The sequence below is a fragment of the Bombus terrestris genome, chromosome 13 (assembly GCF_910591885.1).
Source record: "Bombus terrestris chromosome 13, iyBomTerr1.2, whole genome shotgun sequence".
NCBI classification, from domain to species: Eukaryota; Metazoa; Arthropoda; class Insecta; order Hymenoptera; family Apidae; genus Bombus; species Bombus terrestris.
The window spans coordinates 12116321-12141362 of NC_063281.1; the positions used below are offsets into that span (position 1 = coordinate 12116321).

Genomic DNA, 25042 nt, shown 5'->3' on the forward strand with positions numbered 1-25042 from the left:
TAATATTTCAATGATAACGTAAAACCTCTTGCTCTCTCTCTCTCAATCTCTCTCTCTCTCTCTCTTTCTCTATCTATCTATCTATCTATCTATCTCTATCTCTATCTCTATCGGCCAGGAATTTCTTGAGTGTTTCGGGTATTTCGGTGACCTAATTCGAAATTTCGCAAATTTCCGATTGTATCGTCTAGTTTCATCGAAGCAGCGATGCGGTATCGAAAAGTGGACTCGCGTCGAACCTCGTAACTTCGATTTCCTTAATCCGAATAATTTACGGAGTAACATCTGACCGGGGGAGCGTGTGTAGTGTACGTTTTATTATTATCAGAGTCGATCGCACGTTAGAACGCAGACGATGAAAATCTTGCTTCGGCCAAGTTAAGGATTACGACGGTCGCGGGGTGTTTCGCGGGACTAACTAGAGGGTGGCGCAAGAGTGTGGAGCGCGCAGACGAGAACGGAGGCGGGGCACTCATGTTTATATGCATTGTATTGCTAAAACCCTTTTAACCGAATTACATTTAGCGATTCTAGTGCCGCTTTCCCGGCTCTCTCTCTCTCTCTCTCTCTCTCTCTTTCTCTCACTCCCTCTCTCTTTCTCTTTCTCTTACTCTCTCCTACCCCGAGTCTGCCAGTGGCCGTCGTCACCCCTCATGCGCTTTTCACTCTCAACTCCCAACCTTCGACTCTCTATTTCTGTCCTTTTCGTTCGCACGACAAAGAGGACGAATGACGACGACGACGACGACGACGACGACGACGACGACATTGCGCTAGCTCCGGTGTAGTAGGAAGCCGTGGTGGGGTTGGAAAACCAATGGGGCAGGATTCCGAGACTTGGAACGGCATCCCTGAATTCTTGATTCTCTTGGTAAACAAGTGCTTAGGTGATTCACTGCTTGTTCGCTCCTATCGGCCGTCGTTTGTTTCTAGACGCCATTGCGTTTTGCGATTCTACCTCGTTTTCCGGTCTAATGGCTTTCCGTGACTAACGGTGGATAAGGTCGCTCGGCAACTCTCGTTCCTATTTCTATTTATCTTTTATTTCCTCTTCTTTCTTACATTCGCCCTTGCGCCTTACTCTCTATCCCTGAGTCCATAATGTTTCGTAAAAGAAACGAATAGTATCGCGCAATTTAGTCGCTACGTTAATTAAACCGCGCGGGTAATGTTACCAACGTCCTTCGAATACTCCGACAGATGAGAGAACGCATATTTAATCGAAAAATCAAACGAAACGCGACTTACGCTTCCACCTGTAGCCTTCGCGTATAACTCAACCTATCCGCTAAATATATGAGAAAACAGATTCGTAAAGTATTAAAAATCCGATAGAGAGAAAGAGAGAGATCGAAACATAACAGGATTACTAAAAATTATATATTGGAAATTTCAATGCAGCAGATCTATGTATTCTCGTTGATGAATAAAGATCGTGGCGTAAAACGATTGTACGACTGACGAAGGAATAATCGCGCGAGCGATGACGGGAAATCGAAGATCCGACTCGTCTCGTTCGCGGATCTCGCGACGGATTCCATCATTAGCGCTAACAAGGTTGGCCCAAGGCTACAAAGGGGACTTCACCCTTCGTCGGACTAACCTCTATGTATACATACACACGCGTACAAACACGTGTAGAGATGAACACGAATAGAGAGAGAGTATATGAGAGCATACACACCCCCGAGTTGTAGCTTGGTCCCTCTTTGAGACAAGAGGGGATAATAAGATCTACGACAATCAACTCAAGAACGACGATGCCAGGGACGAGAGAAACAGAGTGAGAGCATCACGAGATGCGACCTATTGGATGAGCTGCGAGCTGATACTTGTCACGTGATATTCACATTTCACTTTACCGTGAACCGGCTATTTATCGATCAATCGAGGTGTCGAGAACAAAAGTGAGCGCCGTACGAGCCACATTTTTACCGAACGCGAGATTAATCGAATCGTCGAACCGAAGTGTCGATAAGGTTGAAATAAAATAAAAGTTAAAATAAGTGCGATTGAATTCAAATTGGCGAAATCTTGACTCGCGCGTTTCTGATTTTCAATTCGTACAACGAAAACGAGAACATAACGAGAAACGAGAGGAAGATAAAAAGGAGAGGCAAGTAATGAGTACGAAGGTTGTATATTGTGTATAAAGCGAACAAACACCGAGAAGGGATAGCACTAAAGGAACCGAACAAGTACTCGCTTTACGTATAGTACAGTGGGAAATTGGAAGGAGCTAACCGCATCGTAATCAATGTAAAATGGCGTCGGAAACATAGAAGGAGGAACGAGAACCGCCTTCTGAAATAGCACCGCTGTTTATTAGATTATCGTTGATCTTGTACAGGAAATACCAAAAAACTGTCCAAATCAACGAAGCATCGTTTGCTCGAGTATTTTAAGAAACAGATTTTACGTTAACTGGTACTTCGTATCGTACGGAGACTACAGGGGAAGAACATGATATATGTACGTATAATTTATTTAAAAGTTACGTATAGAAAATTTACACGGTTTACCGAAATAAATAATAACTTTTGGATGAATCAGCCGCGTTCCTTAAGGGCGTAAGGTTTTTGGACTTTACTTGCCAAAAACTATCGTATATTATAAAAAACGATATTAAAAATTCGGTGTGCCGTAAAACGAAGTTATCGACATCGATAGATTTTCTTTTCAAAAGTTTAATAAAGATCTTTCCGTGAAATTGTGTATGTATGCACATATTGATTTTATCGCTCTTGACAATTGAGTTAAATATAGTTTCCTATATTCGGCGCAGTAAATCACAGAGGGCGCGAATAACACTCCAATTCTTTACAAAGTCGGTATTACAGATATTCTCTATTTTATCCTTCATCGATAACAACTAAGTTTTATTGCTTTTTCTACGCGTTGGTCGGTATATTATCATTTAAGTAGTTAAATAGAAAATTAAAGATATAGGAATAGGCAAAGTGCTAGTTGTTACCAGTGATAATAGATGTCGCCGTAATACTGTGTTTTGTTCAATAGATAAATCTATTTGTGCAATTGAAATATGATTCGTAATTCAACGTGTTTCTCACTTCTCAAGTGTGTACTTCGGTATCTGGATAGAAATATTGTCATCTTATAAAAGCAGGTAATGTAGTATCTGGATTTTATATAGCGTATACACCACATTTTAACATTATTCGCTGATTGTTATTATGTATTTGAAACTTTGTTACAGTTTCCAAAAAGCGTTTTTAGTAATTGTCTTGCCAGATTATACGTTATATGACAAAAGTCACTTTGTTGTTGAATTAATTACTTCTAGGATAAGTGAAAATGGAAGGTAGCTGTGTCATTATGTATTGCTCTTTAACATAGAAAATGAAGATAGAGGCGAAGATAGTCGTTTTGGGTTCACAAGGTAAATTCTGCGTAATAATAAACATTTTACATTTTTCATTTTCTTTCGTTCTACATTTCGTGTCTATACCTATATACGCTTATTCCTCGAAGCCGTGTATAACCTTGTATAGCTTTATTAAAGAATATTTAGGTTAGTCTATTGTTTACGTTGATATGCTCAAACTACTTTGTAATACCACCTAATTCTAATTTGTAATTTTTCAGGTGTCGGTAAGACAAGCATGATCATGCGTTATATTGGGAAAACGTACAACAGTCAGGTGAATCCTACAATTGGAGCATCGTTTTTTAATTGCAAGTTAAATATACAAGATACAGGAATAATGCTACGGGTACAACGATAAATATAAAATTATTTCTCTTTGTTCTCTATGTTTCTATTTGTTAGAACACGTTAAATAGCTTCCTATGTTGCTTAAGAATTTGTATAAACACTTTCAAGACAAAATAGAATATAATATACTGAATTTTCAAAGATATCTTTATTAAATTATTATAAATTATGTTGCTTAAGAATTTGTATAAACACTTTCGAGACAAAATAGAATATAATATACTGAATTTTCAAAGATATCTTTATTAAATTATTAGAGCTGAATACTGCATGGCTTTATTTGTTTTATGGGATATAGGTTTGGGACACAGCAGGACAAGAAAGATTCAGATCAATGGCACCAATGTACTATCGAAATGCTAATGCAGCTATGTTGGTATTTGATTTAACTCAGTACAATACGTTTGCAGCAATGAAACGATGGGTGACAGAACTTCGAAGAAACGTGGAAGAAACTCTGGTATTAGTAGTAATCGGAAACAAATCGGATTTAATAGAAAAGCGGCAAGTCAATGCGGAGGAGGGTAGACTTTACGCTACGAAAATTGGTGCAAGCTATCATGAAACGTCGGTTCTTCAAGGCGAAGGCATTGAGAACGTATTCTTAACCGTTGCTAGAGGTCTCCTTGGATTATCTTCAACCGATCGTAACTCTACACCAATAAGAGTATACGAATCGACAAACTTAGATCCTAACGATATAGACATATTATGTACACCGATTATCGAGGAAAGTGCTCAACGCCTTAGTATCGCTCACGGAATGCAAGAGAAACCTTATGCCTGTTGCTAGCCTTCTTCCGATACCTTATTTCAATGATTTTATGAATATGGAATGATATGTTCTTTGTAATTATTTCTCGATAACGATTTAAGATAAGATCACAACCTTCCTGTTGTGCATAAATACGAACACGAATCAATGCGCAGATTCTTATTTGATTTAAGAAAATATATGTCATTTGTACATTTTTCTATAACTATGTCTGTCTTTCTTATATATCTAATATTTTTAATACATTTTTAATAAAAATAAAAAGTATTTGATGCTCTTTATGACACATTGAGTACTTCTGATACGATATATGTGATCATACTCATAACGACATCAAATGATTATGATATTTGAAATGAAATTAGAAATGTAATTATTTTTTTCTTTGTTCAACGAGTTGTGGGTATAAAATTTATTAATGTAATTCAGTACTAATCATGGTAACTAGTTAATGTTCATAATGAAACAAATAAAGGAATTTTGTGCTCATAAGCACAGAATGATAGTGGTAAGGTGAGTCATTCCCTCTTTGGGCCAGGCTTCGCGAAGCGTAACGCATCCCAGCTTTGTTTATGTTTAACTCGTCTCACTTCCGTTACATAAGCATTTCTTTAGTACAGTACCTTCGGTTATGCCGTTATGCCTCAGATAGTTCATAGTAATGATGATTCACTGCATAAGGAATTCGTTTGAGAGATTCCGTTTAACGTGATAATCGTTTAAAGCGATTGAAATTGTATGGCTCATTTGATGCAACGATGCCGTGACTTAAGAATATTGATTTTTGGAAAAACAAATGTGAACTTGAAAACAAATCTTACAAGAAATTATTTTTATCATAAATAAGTAAATTTCGTCTTTTCCAAAGCTCTATATTCGTTACAGTGTTAATGAAATCCGAAAGCGTTTTGTATAAGATACATAATATATTTATAAAAAGTTTCTATAAGCGTTGAAATACTTTTGCGAGCCGCTGTATATCAGAGGATAAATTTAATCAATTACATAAATCCTGCATCCTTAATTTCATTTCAGGTATGTACCTGCAGCGTAAAGTTGTATTGTGCGAGTAACCCAATTAGCGGCGTTCATTCTGCGCGACCAAGTCGCGTGAATAAACGCGAGAAGAAAGGAGCGCGTTATTTGAACATCGTGATGTACATGTAACCAGGAGAACAATGTGCCGCAAGTGCACATTGAAAGAGTTTCTTCGTGTCTATGAGTAGAGATCCGCAACAGAAGAAGGAGAAGCAACGGGCAGAGAAACGTTTCTAACGTAATAGCGGCTTTGGAGAACACTCTTTACATTTTGTATAAGAGAGCATTACTGTTCGTTAGTATTCTCAGTCAAGTTTAGATCGTTGAATGTTACAGAAACCTAACTAGAAAACTATCTCATTTCGATTAAAGTATCTAGTGTAAGATGTATGGCCGCGTTATCGATAATGTCATTACGTTTTATAACAATAGTGAATCCGGTTATTTGCCGTTCTAACCGATCGAATGTTTATTTGATTAATCCTTCGACCAAAAATACAAGCAAATTATAATCATTCGTTAGACCGATGCTAAAATGTTTAGACCGGTTTATATATCTTTGCCACTCGTGTTCCAAATTTTCAGTATTCTTCGACAATGTTCACATACTCTGTGTCTTACGATTGATAATCGTTTAACACCTACCGGGAATGGTAATTCGTATAGTAAAACGTATTCGTAGAAAATGTGTTTCTGTTATAAATATTGTAACGATAAAAATAGATCTTTTGATTTAGATTGTTTTACAAGGATATCCATTGGTTCTAAGTTACCCGAAATGGACATCGCGTCACGAACTAATGCCATGAGTTTAACGGAATGTGAAAAAGATTGCTTAGGAAAGAAGCACGATTGCAATGCGTTTTCATTTGGGTACGGGATATCGTCGATATGGCGAAAAAATTGTTTAAATCAACGCAACATTTTATCGAGCCACCGTGGCATTTTACCAATCGATATTATCTTCCCTTTCTTTCACTTTCTTTTTCTTTCTAGCGTTGGTGTAAAGGGTAACAGTACCTGTCTAATCAGCCGACAGATACCGGCATTAGAAAATTTAGAAACCGATCAGGAGTACGATGTTTACGCGAAAAAACGACGGGATTCGATATGGTGCGATTTTGACCGTTTCTATAAAAGTTTCGTACGCGAAGATGAAAATCGTTCAACGAAAGCAAATAAGCTTATTAGCAAGGGATCCATTGTAAATAATGATAATCCTTTCTCAAAATTAATACCAGAACCAATTTCGGTATTAGTACCACATAATACGCTAACATCTTCGAGGTAATTCCCCTTTTCATTTCTATCTTTACTTTCAACGATAGAAAATCATATTTACCATCGGCAAAGAAAATATCCACAGTTTAGTGATCAGTAATCTACAGTGCATCGAACGTAACAATTTAAAGAAATTATGTAAAATGATATATTTCTGAAATTTCAAGAAACAAAAATGGCATGACGAATCATGGACGCATTGGTAGCTATGGTTTGCTTATTAATCACGATCAACGATTTCTTTCCGAGGACAATAACCGTAGTGTTCTGGATATTATTGGAAACAAAAATAAAGAAACATCGCCAACACCTTTCGGTAAGTTGCAATATTTTATGCCCCACTATATATATATATATACGCTGCATAAATACATTACTAATAAATACATTTTTGATAGTGTAATTAAGCAACTATCGTTACTATGATTTCTAAACATTTCTATTTTACGTGATAATAATTGCTCAATATAAATAAACGTGCTATAAGGTTCTATTTTCTTAGAAGCGATGGCTCATCGACAAAAAAGTACTGAATGTATATGTAAATGACCAATTTTTTCGAATCATACTACAATTAGAATGATCGAGCTAGCTGAAATAATAGCATCTTGTATCCTTGACGAATCTCGAAGGACGTAAATAATAGAGCTTGCTTAGTTTTAAAGTGACATAATTTTAATGTATGAAAAATTAATAGTAAATTGATAATGAAACAAAATGGCAAGTAAAAAGTATCTTCCATATAGAATTCCATATAGAATTGTGCACAGACTCTATCAAAAATTATAATACAATTTTAAAATTCGATAAATAATATCGAAGAAATTCAATATCATAGCATAAGACTAACTTCCTCCGTTTAATGAACGAGACATGAATATATGAATTTATATAAATATTGGCAGTGCAATAATAAAACAACTAGAAGATAGAAGCAGTGAGAAGCATTCAATTTGTAATAAATATCAATAGATGCCTCGATACTTACGGTCCTCGCTGTATTTGTGAAGACAATCGTTGTATTTGCATATTAAGAAACCAATTCTTCCAAACAACCTTTAGAAATCATCGTGATGTCCCTCCTCCAACGTGCGAATATTTCCTCCCACTATTACATCCGAAGCACTCACTTTTCTATAAAACCATGCTGGACTTCAATTTCATCATTACTTTTTACACGTTTTGCTGTTTCCATCGTATACAATTTTACACATGTTCGGTATCTCTTGAAGGGTGTAGTGTTCTCCGTTGATACTCAATAATACCGTTAATACGTAATAAATGTAGCTCGATATAGTTAGAAGAAGTTGAAGAAGATTTATGAAGGAAGTATGATCACGAAAATTAATATTTTTGTGTTTGTTACGAAAATCATCGTGGCAAAAAGTACAACGACTTTAATTATTTCGACTAAGAAAAGGGAGGCTTTCTAAATTGGCTGTGTCGGTTTTAATAATTAAAGAAACAGAAGCAGATATGTTTACAAAATCGTGGTTTTGGAGTCTCTTTATCTCACTGCTTCTTCTTCGTACGATTCATAGTTCAACGATCTCGAAGAGAAGTAATAACGATGATTTTCCACGTAAGTTTACAATGATACGACATTGGATTATCCAAATCCTAATGCTAGGATTTTACATATTTGTTTATTAGTAAACGTTACGCAAATGTTCTCGTATTACGATCTGTTAATGTTACATGTGATATAGGTGTATGTATAGCTTACAATTAAATAAATATGTTTCAAAAATTTAGTTATAATTTGTCATCGAAAGCTGCAACCTGGCAAGAAAATGATGGGATTATTCATCGAGCGTATCGTCAATTGTGAAAATCTACAGGATTGTTGTCGAGCATGTGATTACGAAAAGACTTTTGTGTGTAAAGGTTTTAATCATAGGTATGTGAAAATGTCTCTATATACAATTGCTTATTTTTGACAAGATGCAGTTTAATTACAAAATTAGGGATAAATCGAGGTACAATGATTTTATCTTTTTATAATCATCGTAGCTGCGTGCAATAGAATATCGTAGTGTTATTGAATTGGTTTTTAAAAAAACTATATGCGATAACAAAATTCAACTATGGATTATAATACCATTTTCCTGTAATTTGAAGACGTAGGACCGATGATTCAAAGTGCACATGCGAATTGACATCGACACCATATTTTCGCATGGATACCGATGAACATTTTTCGATTGATTCTTATTACGATTATTACGAGAAGGTTGACAATTGCCCTTCCTCAGCATGGCATGATAACGGTATACCACGTTGGAAAAGCTATGTAAAAAGTTCTCGAGAAAATAGTCAAAACACATGGTTGGATCGTGAAAATGCGAATAAAGATTTCGTGCACACAGATCATTCGATCTATAAAGAGAATTATCCGCTATATCGCGAATCAGCTTATGATTTTTCAAATGGTCTCGCACGATCTGGCAAACCATTTCATTACGAACAGCCTCATGGTAAATAATTCTATTTAGATTATGATACGATACGATTACGATGTAATTGGAGGAGAGTAGTAATATAAGACAAAGTACACAAACGAGACAATAATCTATCATATTTTTCTCGTTATTAATGAAAATACTATTTTTATTTCGAACGAAATAGGTTTTACGTCTCGTTATCATGATTTGAATTGGAATCGCAACTGGAAAGAATCGGAGTCTCGCAATCCCCACATCATTAACGACAATACCTTTGTCAACTCTCGCATTGATTACGATAAAGGATACTTTGATGCAAAATCGCCACGTTTCCCCAATTCACGATTAGACCATCCTCTGACGCAGGAATATTCCATTCCTAACGAGAACGAGCAATTTTATGGGAAATTGTACAATTACGGCAGTGCATTCGGCTATAATGATAATTACGTGTCCGTTCCAAAGGAACCATATTATGAAAAACACGAGACATCACAAATGACACGAAAATGTTCAGTGAAAGCTGCTTCAGGTTCAAAATTAAGCAGAAGCGTCTTACGAAAGACTTGCGCGGCACACGATTTTGAACAATGCGAAGAGTTTTGTACCAATGAAACAAGTTTCTCTTGCGAAAGCTTTGCTTATAGGTAAGCGAAAGAATAGAAGAATTTATACTGGTACCCAAGGGTTGGGCATTTTTTATTTGAAATAAATATAACGCCAAATAACGATTAAATAAATCAAATAATAAATAATTTAATAAATATTGAATAACACGAGAAACTTGTAAATACGGTAATTGATCAAATACTTTCGCAAATCACTGCATGTTTAGCTGCTCTTGTCGCATCAAACGTTAAAATTCAACAACTCCGTCGTAGTTGAACATCAGTGACCTCGTTCTCACTAGAGAACGTCGAGGTCACCTTTCGAATTATGTTATGTTATTAATTTTATTCTATGTATCTATATAGATGCAACGTGGCAACCACGAATCCTACTGATAACTGTTTACTAAGCGATCGTTCCTATCAGGATCTAAATTTTTATACGGATCTTGAACCAAATCGCGATTACGATACCTACGTATTAACGTCAGATGCTAAGAACTGCTACTTAAAAAAGTCAACAAATCGATATCCTTTGGAAGAATGTTTCTCGAGGATCCGAAGTGGATTTACCATGCCGATGGATGTGATGAAGAAATCGATATTTGTTAGTGATTTTGGAGAATGTCAATTTGCATGCACCACGTCGCAAGAATTTGTTTGTAGAAGTTTCGTTTTCAAATATGCGATGGACAATCACAAAGTGTACAGTCATGAACGCGTATCGCCTAACTGTTTCTTAAGCGATTGGCCGGCAGAAGAAATAAATCCTATCGATATGCCAGATATGGATGGTGCTGAGTTGTATGAAAGAAATACATTATCTTATGGTTGCGAAACGCATCCTTCGTCCCTATCAAATTCGAATGCAGTTACTTCCTACGACAAGGGATCCTCTCAATCGCACATGGACGAACTTTGTTATTCTGAATATCATAGACCATGCAAATTAATGTCTCACGCAGTGATTTCCTCGATGCGAGCTGTTACAAAACAGGATTGCCGTCGGAGGTGTTCGACGATGAGAAACGCCGGTGTGGTACCTTGTATGTCGTTTAATTACATGTGAGTACCTCACTTTCGGTGAGTATTAATATGTAGTCTGCGAATACTTATGCATTTAGGGGAAATTGAAAAATGCCAGAATGCAAAGAATGAGAAATCACTCTTTGTCCGGTTGTAGCACGATTACAGTGACATCCGCTATAAAATATCCAAAGTATAGTAATCATGATAACATTTAGTAGGTGAAATAAATCTTTGCTTGGATTCCATTTCTTGAGTCGTGCCCATAAAACCAGGTACACATAATAATTTGCATAAACATCCGCAGTCTATTAGTATAAGTATGTATAGTGTTGAAAAAGTATCGTACAATAATGATTAATTTCATTCGTAGCATTACTATCGATAATACACGGAGTAACTGTTTTTTAAGCGACATATCGATACGAGATCTAAGGCCAAATCTGGACTATGTTCACGATAATGATCACACATTATATACATGGAAAGATTTTGATCCATATTGTGGTTTAATCGCGAATGCTTTCAATACGACAAATGCACCAACGTTTGAAAATCACGATCAGTCACATCCTCCTGAGTTCGGTTATCCGAATGCTCAAAGAACACCCGAGAGCGAAATACATCACCCTCATGAGCCAGCTTCCTATCATCCCACTCGATGGAGAAATAAATTTCGACCTGATGAACACGATTACAAACATAAGTTAGCTAGTGGTGACAACACATCCCCTCCTGAACCTGGTACTTTCGAATATGGACTTAACTTTTTCCATTGTAAGTATTTCGATGACCTTATGTTGTCAAAGTCGACATTCTGAATAATTTTTTCTTGTACATAATCGTTGGCCCTCGCTTTCAAGTATTCGAAAAAAATTTCAGTTACTTTTACGTTAAAATTACACTATATTTAGGCTTAAGCGCACGCGTTTGTATATAGCTAAACCTCGACCGACATAAATCATTAATGATAATTATTCTTAGTATAGATGAAAAAGGAAAGCCAATGAGTTATAGGTTGAACTACATTAACATAGCTATCTATTAATTTTATTTGAATAGCAACAAACCAGCTTCCCCCATCTCGACGTTATACGGTAAACGGTTCTCCTTGCAAAAACGGCACCGTCTGTCAACGAAATGAGATCACTGGATTCTGGTCTTGTGAAATTGAAAATGAATATGGTAATTGGGATTACTGCTGCGAACCTAGTCATCAATGTGGATTTTCACAAGGATATCATCATCCTTGGTACGATTAATATCGATTGAGTTAATTACATTTTATTTCCATTTTTCTTCGTTTTCTATCATTAATTGTAAACCATACAAACATAATCCAAATTTTAAAAGTTATAGTACAAAAGTTCTCTAATAAAAATATGAAATTGCAGAGATTCATAGTCTAGTAATAAATAAATAACTAATTAAACAATCTTATAGGTGTTATGTGGGTCCCAACGAAGATCAATGGAGACCTTGTAGCGAAACATATTATCCATATCATTTTGCAGTGGATCATACAAGTTATCGCCAATCACCATTATATACCGCTCGTCATTGGCCAGTAATTTACTTCCACGAAACATCACCACCAAACTGTTCTACCAATAATCCTAACGTTAAGGAGTCATGGAAACTACAGTGATAGAATCTTTCAATAAAAAAAGAAACCTATCCTCATTGCCGTTTTCGCATACAACATTTATAGTGTTTTCTTTCTTATATTACATGATTTTAGCCATTATCAGAATTTCCTTTAGGTGATAATAACAGTAACAATTATTTTTTTTTCAAATAACAAATTCGAGATAGAAATATACTTTATGAACATTATATATTTCCATCGCAATTCCGTTGAATTAATAAATGTATAATTACGAAGTACATAACATATCTTTGTTAAGATGATACTAGTAGACTTATAGAAAAATACAGAGTAGTACACGGAATCTACCCAGATAAATAATCCTAATTAATTTCAAAGAAAATAACTAAAATGTTCCGTGACTTGGGCAAACAGTTCCTTATTATGTATATGTATGTATATTGTATACATATCCTGATATAGTCATGTGTATAAGATTTAATGACAAAATGTCGAAAAGATAATTACAATTTATTATGAGTCGTAGTAGTATCTAAGTAATAAATTTATCTGAATAATTTATGCTAAAAATTTGGTTTTAATTTAACAAGTACATATGTATGCATTTACTTACTTATGTAAATACGTATGTACTCTGCATAACCATAGGAAACTGAAAATTTGATACGCCAACTAGTGACAGCAAAACTAAACTACTGAGAGTAGGTCGAGTATCCAGTATCCATATTATTTCATATGATCATCAATGTTTGAATGGACACGTTGTGAAAAACGAGTGCTTTTAAATTTATTTAATGATTTTAAATTGATTAAATTGATTATTGTAATAAGAGACAGATAGTTATTTAAGCAGTTATAAAAATTAAAATGGAATTTTCTGCCAGAAAAAATAAAAGTAAAGTATATTGCTGTGTGTACGGTTGTAACAGTCGTGCATGTAAACATGACACTGTCCGTTTTTATCATTTTCCCCGTGAAAATGAAAATTTAGTTAAATTAAAAAACAAATTAAATGAGGAGGAAATTATTGACCGCTACAGTGCATGGGTGAAAGTTCTAAAAATGGGCAAGAGTGTATCATCGTCTATGAGAGTATGCTCATTACACTTTACAAAGGAAGATTTTATCCCATCAAGTAAGTATTATTGTAATTATTTATAGAGTTGGAGATAAAATTCACAATTTTTTAAAAGTCGTGTCAGGAATTTACCAACATTTTTTCTTCTAGATAGTCGCATACGTCGTTTAAAAAACACAGCAATCCCATCAGTCAATCTCCCGAGTTCTTTAATTAAAACACAGCTTAGTAAGTACATCAACAGCCGTGCAAGCTTCTGAACGAGAGAAAAGATTAAATAGAACAGATCATAGAGAACATTTTTTTAATTAAAAAAATTCTTAATTATTAGAAGCTGGCGATTATTTGGAATATAGATAAATCAGCTGATTTAAATAAATGAACAGAAAGACCAAAGGACCTACGTTCAGTAGTTTGCCATCTTACCACCAGAGCATGGTCATATAATAAATAGATCTCGACACTCGCTAGGGAAAACCGTCCGAAAATTGAGTTATGAAAAATCAACATGGAAAACAACAGAGTTCTCGTTCTTGCGAGACAGATAGAAGTGAATAGAGTGTCCTGTTTCTATTTGAGACACTTATAGCATGTTATGCATCAACACAGAGCATAAACCTTCATGTCTTCCATGTTGATTTTTCACGACTCAATTTTTGGACGATTTCTTTTATGCTTTTGATATACGAGTGTCAACACTTGTCTATATGATTGGTGCACTGAAATCTAAGCCACGCCTCCATTAAGTTTCCTATCCATCACAGAGGTCGCCGGTGTTGCTCGTAACTTATATTTTCGCCATTGTGATTCTATCCATTATCTGGTTATCTTCGGATAGTCGCTGCTTTAATCATTATTATGTTATCGTTATCACTTTCGTTAATACAACAGCATTGAACGTGTTGTGCAGTGCTGTTCATCATTGTCACTGGTTTCATTATGGCGACGCCGGTGACGCCGCCATCATAGTTCATTTTTGAGTCGATCGGATGGTATCACATAAACGAAGTTACATGTATAGAAAACCCAGCAACAGTTCACTCATTATTTTAGTATGAAACCCATTTTAGTCTGAAAAGTGTGAAGATATTGTTAACGTTCCTTGCGGAAAAGCAGGCAAAAACATACAGTAAAATTTTACTGAAGTTAAATGTATGTTACTCCCTGTAGGCAGTTCTGCACATTGTCAAAAAATTGTTCATACCACAAAAATGCCGAAAACACGACTGATTACGCGTTCAATAACGAACAGTCGACCACCTCACATGACTTTAAATTTGGAATGTTCAGAAGAGCCCCTCAGTGAAGCACAGTTAGTGTTACGATTAGAACTCAAAGAAAATTATGACAGAGTATGTTTTATTTGTTTTCTTTAAACAATTCTCTTTTTTTTGTAATTTTATATGGTAGATTCAATTTTCCTCTAATTTATTCACTTATATACCTGTAGGTTGCTGCCACCTTGGAGGAATTGGTTAAAGATCATGGAGGTAAATTGGTATGCCAAGCAGGCAATGTCAACGGTTATCAATATACATTGTAGGTATCATTTTCTACATAGATGTTATCTTTTTGCAATTGCTGCTCTTTTAGCAAACTCAGTGTTTGTATCTTCTCGTATACCAGGCCTTCAAATCCTGCTCAAGCAACGGTTAAAAATAATTCACAACCTATTGTCAATGTAGTAAGTGTTATGGATATTATAAACAATATATATATATGTATTATACAATTATCATTATGTCTTTAAAAAGTGATATTGATTACAGAATCAAAATAAAAACCAATCTATTAAATTGAATGTATTAAATAATGCAAATGGATCTCAGGGTAACATACAATTGGTTGTGGATTCACGAATGGGAGTTATTCTTGGATCCGTTGCTCAACCTCAAGGTAAATAATTGTTTATGATTGTTTATTTTGCATATACAATAAACCAATAGTAACAAATAATAAATTTTAGGAACTTCTATGACCAATGTTTCATCAGGTTCAGTCCCTACTTCAACATTAACACCAAATTCAACATCCACATCTACAGCTACAACTATATCTACCATTGCACATTCTCAAACGGAAAATGTATAAAAGTTTCTCATTACTTTATTAAGCTCTAACAAGTTCTATTTTAAAGAAAACTTATTTTTTCTTTTTTACTTTTTTTGCAGTATAAGTATACTCGTTCCGGACGCAGAACAAAAGTGCTCGAAGTGCAGCAATCCGATATAATAGAGGAAGTATGTTATGCGTAAATATCGTTTCACTACCAGTTTTTTTTACTTTTTTTTTTGTTGAACTGATCCCATCTTACTCTAATCATGTAGCCCACGCTAGTACCTCGTGGAAAACAGAAATTAGGATGCTCGACACATGTTGTTACACCAAGTAAGTACCATTTGATCACTTTGAAATATACCTTCAGTAAGATATAAAGCATCTACAAATTAGTTATATGCTAATTACGTACGCTAGACACATAGCTTCTGCAAATTAAATTCAATGTTTTAGCTACAACCAGCCCACAAGGTGTTACTAATCTCAGAATAAAAACTGTAAGTAAACAACAGGTTACACCGACAGTGTCATCAACATCGGCTACGATAAATACAACTACAGGAACGGTATCACCAACGATAACGGTGTCGGCAACAACAACAAAACTGGCTATTGCAAAACCAACTGAGCATACAAGTATTGGTGGAATATCAGTTGGAAAAAGTGCAGGTTAGAGGAAGAATTTATGTGGAATTAATCTCTTTATGATTGTCACGTTGATTGCTCTGTATTGACTGGGAAATCGAATTGACGTTAGAGATAATTTATTTGCAGTCAATGTAGTAGATAAATAGAATTTTTCTGCTTTAATTCCAATAATCTTTCACTTTAGCTTGCGACCAAATTGACGAAGCGAAGAAGAATCTTCCAGATGGAAAGGAAGTAACTTTCAACAAAATAAACGGAGGCAGGACATTTCCTTCGTTGGTCATCGTAGCCAGACCGAATCTTCGTACAAAGGATATCGCGCCAATAGTAGCTCAGAAAGAAAGATCGGAGTTAGGTACCTATTAACATGGGTGTGATTATCGGTTGCCACCCTTTTCTTTATATAAATTATTAATGTACGTTTCAGATTTGAAAGTCAAGAGTGTACTCATGTACTCGGCCACAAAGTTTGCTGAATGGTTGATACAGCAAGGGTTGGTAAAGTCTGAACAATTTTGTACGCAACATAATAATAATTATCAGAGGAAATTGAAATTAGGAATGTATAGTGATCCCGGTACATTTCCATATTCGGGAGGATACGTTTGGATTTCAGAATGTTGTGCAGATCGTTTTGTTTCCCTCTTTTCCGGTTCAATTTTTCAGGGTGCTACATATACACCTACCATTCTTTTAAAATTAATTTATCATTGGGCATGTCAAACAAATGTTCAAAATGTTATTTCGTGGGTGAAGGTATCAAATGTATATGTGAAAAATTTTTATACACATTTACGTAGTGTTTGTACTGCCGCAATTTGCGATAAATTTCGTAAAATGGGAGGTAAAAATTCCGTGATACAAGTTGGTGTAATTAGCTTAGGTACAACATCGCAGGACGGAAATTTACGACAAGTTAAAGTCGAAGTGCTTGGTGTATTGCATTATGCCACACTTGATTTAAGATTAAGAGCATGTGATCCGGTGCAAGATGGTGATAGGTCGTATAAACGACGGTTCAATAATATTTTACACCCATTGAAGGAGTGGGTACACCCGGATACGAAAATTATGACCGACTTCACCGTTGATAAAAGCACTCTTGAAGAAATGGGTTTTAATCATGTTACACAGTCAGCATTTTCTGATCAGAGTCCCCGAAATTTTATGAGCAATTATCACATTATGGAATATTTAAGAAAAATTGTCCCGAGAATGTTTCAAAATACTCTTAGTTTGCTTAGTAGACAAATGATACAACAATTTTTGGACGAATTAGTATGGAGAGAAATGTACGGAACGACTGCTGCCCGAGCATTTGACAACATTATCGAACATATCGCAGAGCAAACTGGAATCGAATCAAACGAAAGTCTCATAGATCGTTTGAATAAGATAGGTGCTAATCCGTTTCATAACTGGTCTTACTCAAATACGAATTCACCACCATTGACACCGCTTATGACGATAAATAAAGAAGATTTTTTTTCGGGCTGCGAAGTTTTGATTCCAAGTAGTAGCAACATGAAACAACAAGAAACATTGCCTTCCGTTCAAACAGCGAAACCTGGTCCGAAGAGGGGACGAAAGAGAAATCCAACAACAGCCATTAGCCCAGAACCCGAGGTGAAAAAAGCCATCTACGATTCGAAAGGTATCAGAGAAACAGATAAGGAATGTAAAAACGATCAGATACAGTTGCAAGAATTTTACTATGCTACTATGGAAGGTGATAAAACTCTTCTTTTAAAAGAACATAAAAGTTCCCTATATTTTAAATGCTTTCTTTGCGCTGCAATATTGCGTTCAAATACAGATGTAATGGAACACACTATTGGCCATGTGCCACCACAAGTACCCGGACAATCAAATTCTCCTGTATGCCGGTATTGTTGCACTGCATTTTCATCTCAACATCAGATGATCACACACGTTACGGAATCACACAGCACTTTTGGTCATTCTGACAGTGACATGGTTGTTTGCGCCATTTGTGAACAAAAATTCGGGAACACTGGTCTCCTAATTAATCACTTATCGTCGATGCATTGTCCTTCGGAGATGCCTTACCGATGCGAAATTTGCGGTTATCGTACTTCCAGTCATAAAGACGCTATTGATCATTTCTATCGTGTTCATGAAAAGGGCGAAGGGTTACAGTGTCCTTATTGTTTAAAAATAATAGATTTTGCAAAAGAAGGCAACCCCAATGTTACCAGCGTTCACGCATTCTTATTACATATGCAAAGACATGTTATCAGAAGGGAACAAGGACGTGGAAATAAATGTTCCAGATGTTGTCTTTGGTTTAATCAGAAAAGTTCATTAAAAAGTCATCAAAGGCAATTGCATGACTCTGTGTCTAGTACAAAGGTTGTTCCGTATTCAGTTGGTAATAACGGAATAATGATTTCAAAACAACGATTTCAAAATAGACGATTTGAAATCGATAGTCCAGTTACGGAATTACCACACGATGAAAGAGTTAAAAAATGGATCACTGGTCCAATTACGGTGAACGTTCCAATTGAACATCTATCCTGTAAAGAATGCGAAGAGGATATAGATGAACAAGATCATTATCCAGGCGAACAAATATGCCAATTGTGTCGCTACGTAACTTGTTGTTGGCGTGCGTTTAAGGAACATCAACAACAAATTCATAACGAACGACCGATGACCAGTTTGGTAGTTCCTTCTCCTCTTATTAATATTCCATTAAATAAAAAGATGCAATGTTCATGCGGTTATGCAACAACCGATGGAAATCAATTAGCCACCCATTTGATTAAATGTAACAAAGTGTCTGGCTACCCGGTTGAGGATACAGCACCATCCGGAATGTTAAACAGTTTAGGTTTGGTACCAAAAAATAACTCAGATGAAATTGATATTGACATCAAAAGGACTAATTTACTATAAAATAAAACGAAGTGAAGTACAAGTTTTTGAATTAATTAGGCGTCGTAGATGATAAGTTGTATAACTGTTTAGAGAATTATCCAATATTTCAAATCGTTCTAAGTTACATCTGTGTAATTAGTACGAGATAACAAGTTACTTGAATAAGAATGTTATAAAATATAATAAAATGGAAGTGAACCTTATAAATAGTATCGATATTGTATCATGTATCAATACATTCGTTTTCATTTTTATTGCTTATTTTCGTATTCTGTTATTTCCATTAAAGAAACTAGAGACTAAAAATTGTTCAATGAACATAATTTATGTCACCAACACTTTATATACGACATGCAATCTGTATTGTTTAGAAACATTGCTAATAATACTACAATAATAATACAATAACACAATCATTGAATTATGTTGTATCAATATTATTAATACGATTATATTGCTGAGTTGTACCTTTATATGAAATAATAAATTATTATTACATGAGAAGATATTACAAGTTTAAAGCGTGTATCTAAGTATATAATTCTTTATATAGTAATGTTGCGTAGCTACAAAAACTCGATATTTTATCGTTGTAGCTATTCAGAAAAATATATTCCAGGAATTTATTTCTTTGATTTTCTAGACTTTCAATACGTTTCAAATTTCGAGTTAAAGTGAAAAGCGTTGAGTACAAGTAAGATACAGAGAAAAGTTTGTTTAATATACGTAATGCAGAGTTTCGACGTCATCTATCACAATGAAACTAGTTACAGGAACGGGTTAGTGAGGATATGGAGCTTCTGTTAAGTGGGAACTCGAGCACTACTTTTATGTGCGTGTGTGGACATTGTATATACAAAGGTATACATATAAAAGTTAATTTTTTTCTTTAATTCTTCTGATATAGAACGAAGTACAAAATTTATGCATTTTTCTAAAGTTTTATTTAGCAAGAGTGTTTTCGGTAATTCCACAATAATAAATGTAACATACATGTATCTCCACGTAATCAACTATATCAATACAGTATACAATACTAGTTAATAGAACGCAGAGAGTTTTATTTTCAATTGAAAACTCAAGAAAAATCGTAAACTATTTGCGTTAACGTATACTAATTCATTATTCTGTACTTATCTATATTTCTAGCAAGTTATTAACACTTGTTTTACGTCATTTAACGTCATCTATTATCAAGTCAACACTAAAGAACGCATTTACTAAAACAAACTCCACAATGTTAATTGATTCAGATTACCAAAGATTATAATTATAATTACAATCATTGCCATTAGAAATATTATTTAAATACCTAAACATAATAAAGCAAAAAGAAAATATTGACCTAGTTACGATTACAACGATCGCTACCAGTGTGTAATTGATTGTTTTAGTAAACATTTTAACGAAATATTTTAAATATTATAAATATATCTTTTAATTGGGATTATGTTTAGAATTATGTTTGCACATCTCATTATAGATACAGAATGATATCAAAGTTTCATAAATCGTATCACAAGTTGATGCTTTATTTAAACTAATCTTTATTGGGAAAGTAATGAATTTGTATACATCATGTAAAAAATACAAGTTAAACAAAAATTAATTATTTAAGACAAACCAAACACTAGTTGCGCATCGTTACATATATAAAATATCTGTATATGTGTATATAGAATAATACTTACAAATGATTTTAAAAATGTATAATAATACAGAATAAAACGCGGTAAAATCCAATTTGATACAATTAACATTGAGATTTATTAGTAGTAAATTTCTTTTATAATTTGACGTTTCATAGGTTTATGTAACTTTTAAGCCTTGATACCGTCAAATTTTTTACGTGGGAAGCTTCGTCAGCTGTTCATATGATCTTAACATTGTATTCAAGAGAATGAATCGACATTTCCGCCCGCAACCTGTTATGTTGGCGAACTACATATACCCGACTATCAGTTTCGGTTTGTTCTGTATTTTTTCGTTTTTCTCCATACATCTTCATGTCTCTCTCGCTCTCACACTCATTCTCTCTCTCTTTCTCTCTCTCTCTCTCTCTCTCTACATATATATATATGTACGTACGTATACATATAAAGATATCTTTTAAATTTAACGCCAAGGTTGTATAGTGCTGAAAATGTTATTTTTGACATATTTTACATACTTTACATCTTTCGAAGTCATTAATTTCTAATACAATAATTTACTTTATGTTCATAGCGAATTGCGAAATGAGAATTTTGAATTTTTATATATTTTTTCGTGAAATCCTAAACTGGCGATTTTTCTTAGTAGTAAATAACATAAACTAGCAAAGAAAATAGAAAAGAAAGAAATTCCGTTTACTATTTGTATATAACCTTTGGATTGTAATTTATTTTTCGTCCCGATGGTTGTAGAACGTATATGTTTCCGTTTATGTACTTGTTAGCCCCTGTAATTAAGAAAAAGGCAAAAAAGAAAAAAAAGTATAGAAAAACGATAAGAGTTACTTGAAAATAGTAAAGCTTAAAAGCTTAGATCGACAAAAAAAGGACTGATTAAAGTGATAATATTTACGCAAAAACAAAAACAAAAAAAAATACCTGTGCGTTAAATTTGAAAGAGAAAGTCGAGCTTCTGGTTGACTACTCGATGGCATAGAGCATGTAGAGATTGCCAGCATCACTGCCTGGTGGTACCAAGGAGTGAGTCGGCGGTAGTACAGTGAAGCCCAAAAACATGAAGGTACGAACCAGCATTGCTAAACCATAACAACAAAGTGTTTTAGACGAGAAGCTTTTCTCCTCATAATCATTTTCATTGGAGTCAAAGAACGGTTGACGACAAGTACCTCGATCCGCTCTGTCTTTACGCAGACAAATGATGATACTTGTACATCGTAATGTTTCTTCAGCGTATTCCAGGAGAGACACGAAACCTTCTTTCGAACCTTCGGGTAAAAGGCAGCTTGGCACACGGATGTAAAGACAATGACGCCATACTACAGTTTCCCATTCAACGGATGTGCTTTCCGTCAAATGTAAAGTAAATGTCAAGCGTAATGATTCGCTATTTCGCACAGCTTTTAATAATTCATCCTCCTAGTAACATGATTGGAATTATACATATAAACCTTATAAACAAATATAGAGAAAATTTAAATATAGAAAATATAATAATACTTTAAATAGTATAATGATGTAGAAAAATATTTTCATCTAATATAATAATTGTAAATACGTACTTGAACAATGTGGGAGCTCACAGAGAGCTGACTCTGCTTGATCCCCACGCCGCGGCTCTCTGTGTTGACTGTAGATACAGACAATGCGGCATGGGGCACATCAGGACCACCACAGAGGCCCCACACCCAACGTTATACAATAATGTTGTTGGAATCTAGAGCCTTCTTCTAAACTTTCGTCCATATATTTACTTGACATGTCACTGTAATTCCATATATTCCGTCAATTCATATTTTATATGCTTAAAGTATATATCAGTTATAAAATTTTATTTGTCAATTAAATTTTATTGTGCTCACGATTAGTTATGTTATCACTATTGTCTGATATACTTTTATTACAATAATGTCTGAGTAATTAATTTCCTTTTTTTAGTTATCTATCAGGTTATTTATATTTTTAAGTATTTTAACTTTCTTTGTATATATTTACATTTCATTTCACAATGTTTTAAAAAGATAAAAATTATATTCTTTTTTCGTTTCTTGGAATCTTGTACTTGCCGCGCGTATGTGGCGCGTAATGTATTAGATAAGGTATTCATGGAAAATCATAAAATTTCGAACTCAAACATATTAATAAAACCGGTAGATGTGAAATTGACAAATATATCATAAATTGAAATTAATTATAGAATAGTTCAAAGAAGCTAACAAACACATGATTAATGTTAGCGATAGAGAATATTTTTCAACATATATATATATAGCATTTCTTCATATATATATATATATATATATAGCATTTCTTGATAATGAAGTGAACTTATTGAGGAAGATAATTATGATTAAGACTTTGTATGCTTAGATACGCTTGTAAATTTAGATATCACTGTTTATTGTAAGTACATTCGTTATCAACGAGTTTCTACTAAGTACATTCAAATTTATCTTTGCACGATTGTGAAACGAGGAAAAAGAAGAGATTAAAATTGTATTGCGGATATTTTTGTTCAGACTGCTAATTATATAAAAACTGAATATGCATTTTCATAAAGATTTGTAGTGACTCATTTCGTCTTTCCGTTCGGTTTTATACGATTGGTTATCGTTCGCACCGTAATAAAACTAACGCAATTGTCACCGTGGAAAATTGATGATTTCACATTTGTTATTTAATGCTTGAAAGATGTAATTAATTACTATATATTTTATTTATATCGTTACAGTAAAATTAGTTTGTTTTGACAACTATTTTCTCCTAACTATGATTTAATATTGAAAGTATGATTATATCATGATTTTATTCCACACATGCCAACTTCTAGACTACAATAAGAATTATGTAAGAAATCTCTATGCTTTGTCTATATATTACACATATACATCTAATGTACGATTATTTCCGTTTCGGTATAACAGTTTATATTAAATATATACGATATTGCCAATTAGTAAAAACTGCTGTAATATTAATGCAACCTCGATTTTTATTCTTATGAAAAGGAATTTATTCGGTTGAAATAAAATTGTAACAAAATTTGTTTATTAGATTTTTGTGCTTTACATGTATAGAAGGAACAGCTGACACGTACAATGTGTCGACGCATACGCGCCGATTCTACGTCACGCGATGGATGTTCACGATTCACGTGGCAGCGTATTATATTATGGAAATAATACTTTCAAAAAATTATAGGTCGCGTTAAAATTTCATTATCATTTTATTTTCGCACTATTAATTTTAATTAGTTTCTATTTATTCTATCGAATCATTTTACTCCAAAATATTATATCTCTTTAATGTATAATTTTGTTTATAAGTATTCCTAGCATACAAGAGAATATAACAGTGATTATAAAATATATTATAAATCCGAAGATTTTTACTATTATCAAGGTAAATGATAGAATCGAAAGGTAATGTGAATTATTAATGCGTTGTTTGCATATTTCTGAAGTATCTCTGATGAAATCTTTATTCATGAAAGAAAATAATGATTTTCGACATTTGCTATTAATATAGCTTTTATAAGAAGTTTTGGTTGAAGAAAAATTGTAAGGATAACATAAATTCCAATAAATAGAATATAAAATGGCGGTGATCAAGCAAAGGCAGAAATGGCGCAGTAATCGCACGGTACTTACCAATTGCTGGATATTAAACTTGGCATTATTATGCCTTTTTTAGTACTTCCACAATTACTTAATGGTAAACCGGAGTTAATACTCATACTTCTTTCTTCGTAAAATTTTGGCGGCCGTAATTTTTACTTTTCCACAATGAAATATTCGCTAGACCAGCGATCACTATCCGATAAGAGTATCGTAGAACTACTAACACACCAAGGTAACCGTGCTACTCAGGCGAATGAAACGATACTAAAGCGCTCCTCCTTAAATGTCGACTTAATTCGATTCGATTCGAGTTATATCGAATTGATTCAAATCGATTAGATTTTTTCATTCACAACATTCCATTTACACAATTAATAACTATTAATGTGTATTTAGAACAATATTAACATTTTTATATGTGAATTAATATTTTTCGGGAATGAGGTGTTTATAGATATATTTAAAAAAAGTACATGTCCCGTTTTTTATTTCAGATAACTAAATGCATAAAGAATATTTAAATTTTGTATTTAGGTTTCACTTTAAT

The 25042-nt window shown here is 34.0% G+C and overlaps 3 protein-coding genes across 4 annotated transcripts; 2 read left to right on the forward strand and 1 right to left on the reverse strand.

Annotated features, from left to right (window-relative positions):
- The first annotated feature begins 2284 nt into the window (after positions 1-2284).
- Positions 2285-5023, forward strand: LOC100651772 (ras-related protein RabJ). Of its 2 annotated transcripts, XM_003400115.4 has the most exons (5): positions 2285-2472; positions 3019-3127; positions 3218-3400; positions 3607-3734; positions 4035-5023. In XM_003400115.4, exons 3-5 carry the CDS (start codon positions 3361-3363, stop codon positions 4527-4529), a joined length of 663 nt encoding a protein of 220 aa, XP_003400163.1. In that variant the 5' UTR covers positions 2285-2472; positions 3019-3127; positions 3218-3360; the 3' UTR covers positions 4530-5023. The 2 variants fall into 2 exon arrangements, with proteins under 2 accessions (XP_003400163.1, XP_012170912.1); XM_012315522.3 differs by lacking the exon at positions 2285-2472 and having other exon boundaries at positions 3305-3400.
- Positions 5024-5560: 537 nt separating this feature from the next.
- Positions 5561-21917, forward strand: LOC100651296. Its single transcript, XM_048411544.1, has 19 exons — positions 5561-6836; positions 6998-7146; positions 8586-8730; positions 8952-9307; positions 9459-9921; positions 10249-10947; positions 11282-11685; positions 11971-12160; positions 12352-12552; positions 14731-14947; positions 15046-15134; positions 15222-15279; positions 15365-15491; positions 15562-15680; positions 15767-15835; positions 15923-15983; positions 16107-16322; positions 16486-16656; positions 16729-21917. The coding sequence occupies exons 1-19, from the start codon at positions 6235-6237 to the stop codon at positions 19221-19223; spliced, it is 6831 nt and encodes a 2276-aa protein (XP_048267501.1). The 5' UTR covers positions 5561-6234; the 3' UTR covers positions 19224-21917.
- Positions 20127-24764, reverse strand: LOC105666419 (ornithine decarboxylase antizyme 1). Its single transcript, XM_048411410.1, is given in 6 exon segments — positions 20127-21645; positions 21797-21954; positions 22045-22294; positions 22438-22539; positions 22541-22640; positions 24526-24764. Coding segments are annotated over 5 exon segments (654 nt in total). The 5' UTR covers positions 24612-24764; the 3' UTR covers positions 20127-21645; positions 21797-21838.
- Positions 24765-25042: the final 278 nt, after the last annotated feature.

What these genes read in the sequence shown, in the direction of transcription:
- LOC100651772 (XM_003400115.4), top strand. Translation starts at nt 3,361, where the DNA reads ATGAAGATAGAGGCGAAGATAGTCGTTTTGGGTTCACAAG. An exon ending in AGTCGTTTTGGGTTCACAAG is followed by an intron (nt 3,401 to 3,606) that starts GTAAATTCTGCG and finishes GTAATTTTTCAG; the next exon opens with GTGTCGGTAAGACAAGCATG. An exon ending in ATACAGGAATAATGCTACGG is followed by an intron (nt 3,735 to 4,034) that starts GTACAACGATAA and finishes TATGGGATATAG; the next exon opens with GTTTGGGACACAGCAGGACA.
- LOC100651296 (XM_048411544.1), top strand. Translation starts at nt 6,235, where the DNA reads ATGTGTTTCTGTTATAAATATTGTAACGATAAAAATAGATCTTTTGAT. An exon ending in CACAACCTATTGTCAATGTA is followed by an intron (nt 15,280 to 15,364) that starts GTAAGTGTTATG and finishes TATTGATTACAG; the next exon opens with AATCAAAATAAAAACCAATC. An exon ending in GACACATGTTGTTACACCAA is followed by an intron (nt 15,984 to 16,106) that starts GTAAGTACCATT and finishes TCAATGTTTTAG; the next exon opens with CTACAACCAGCCCACAAGGT.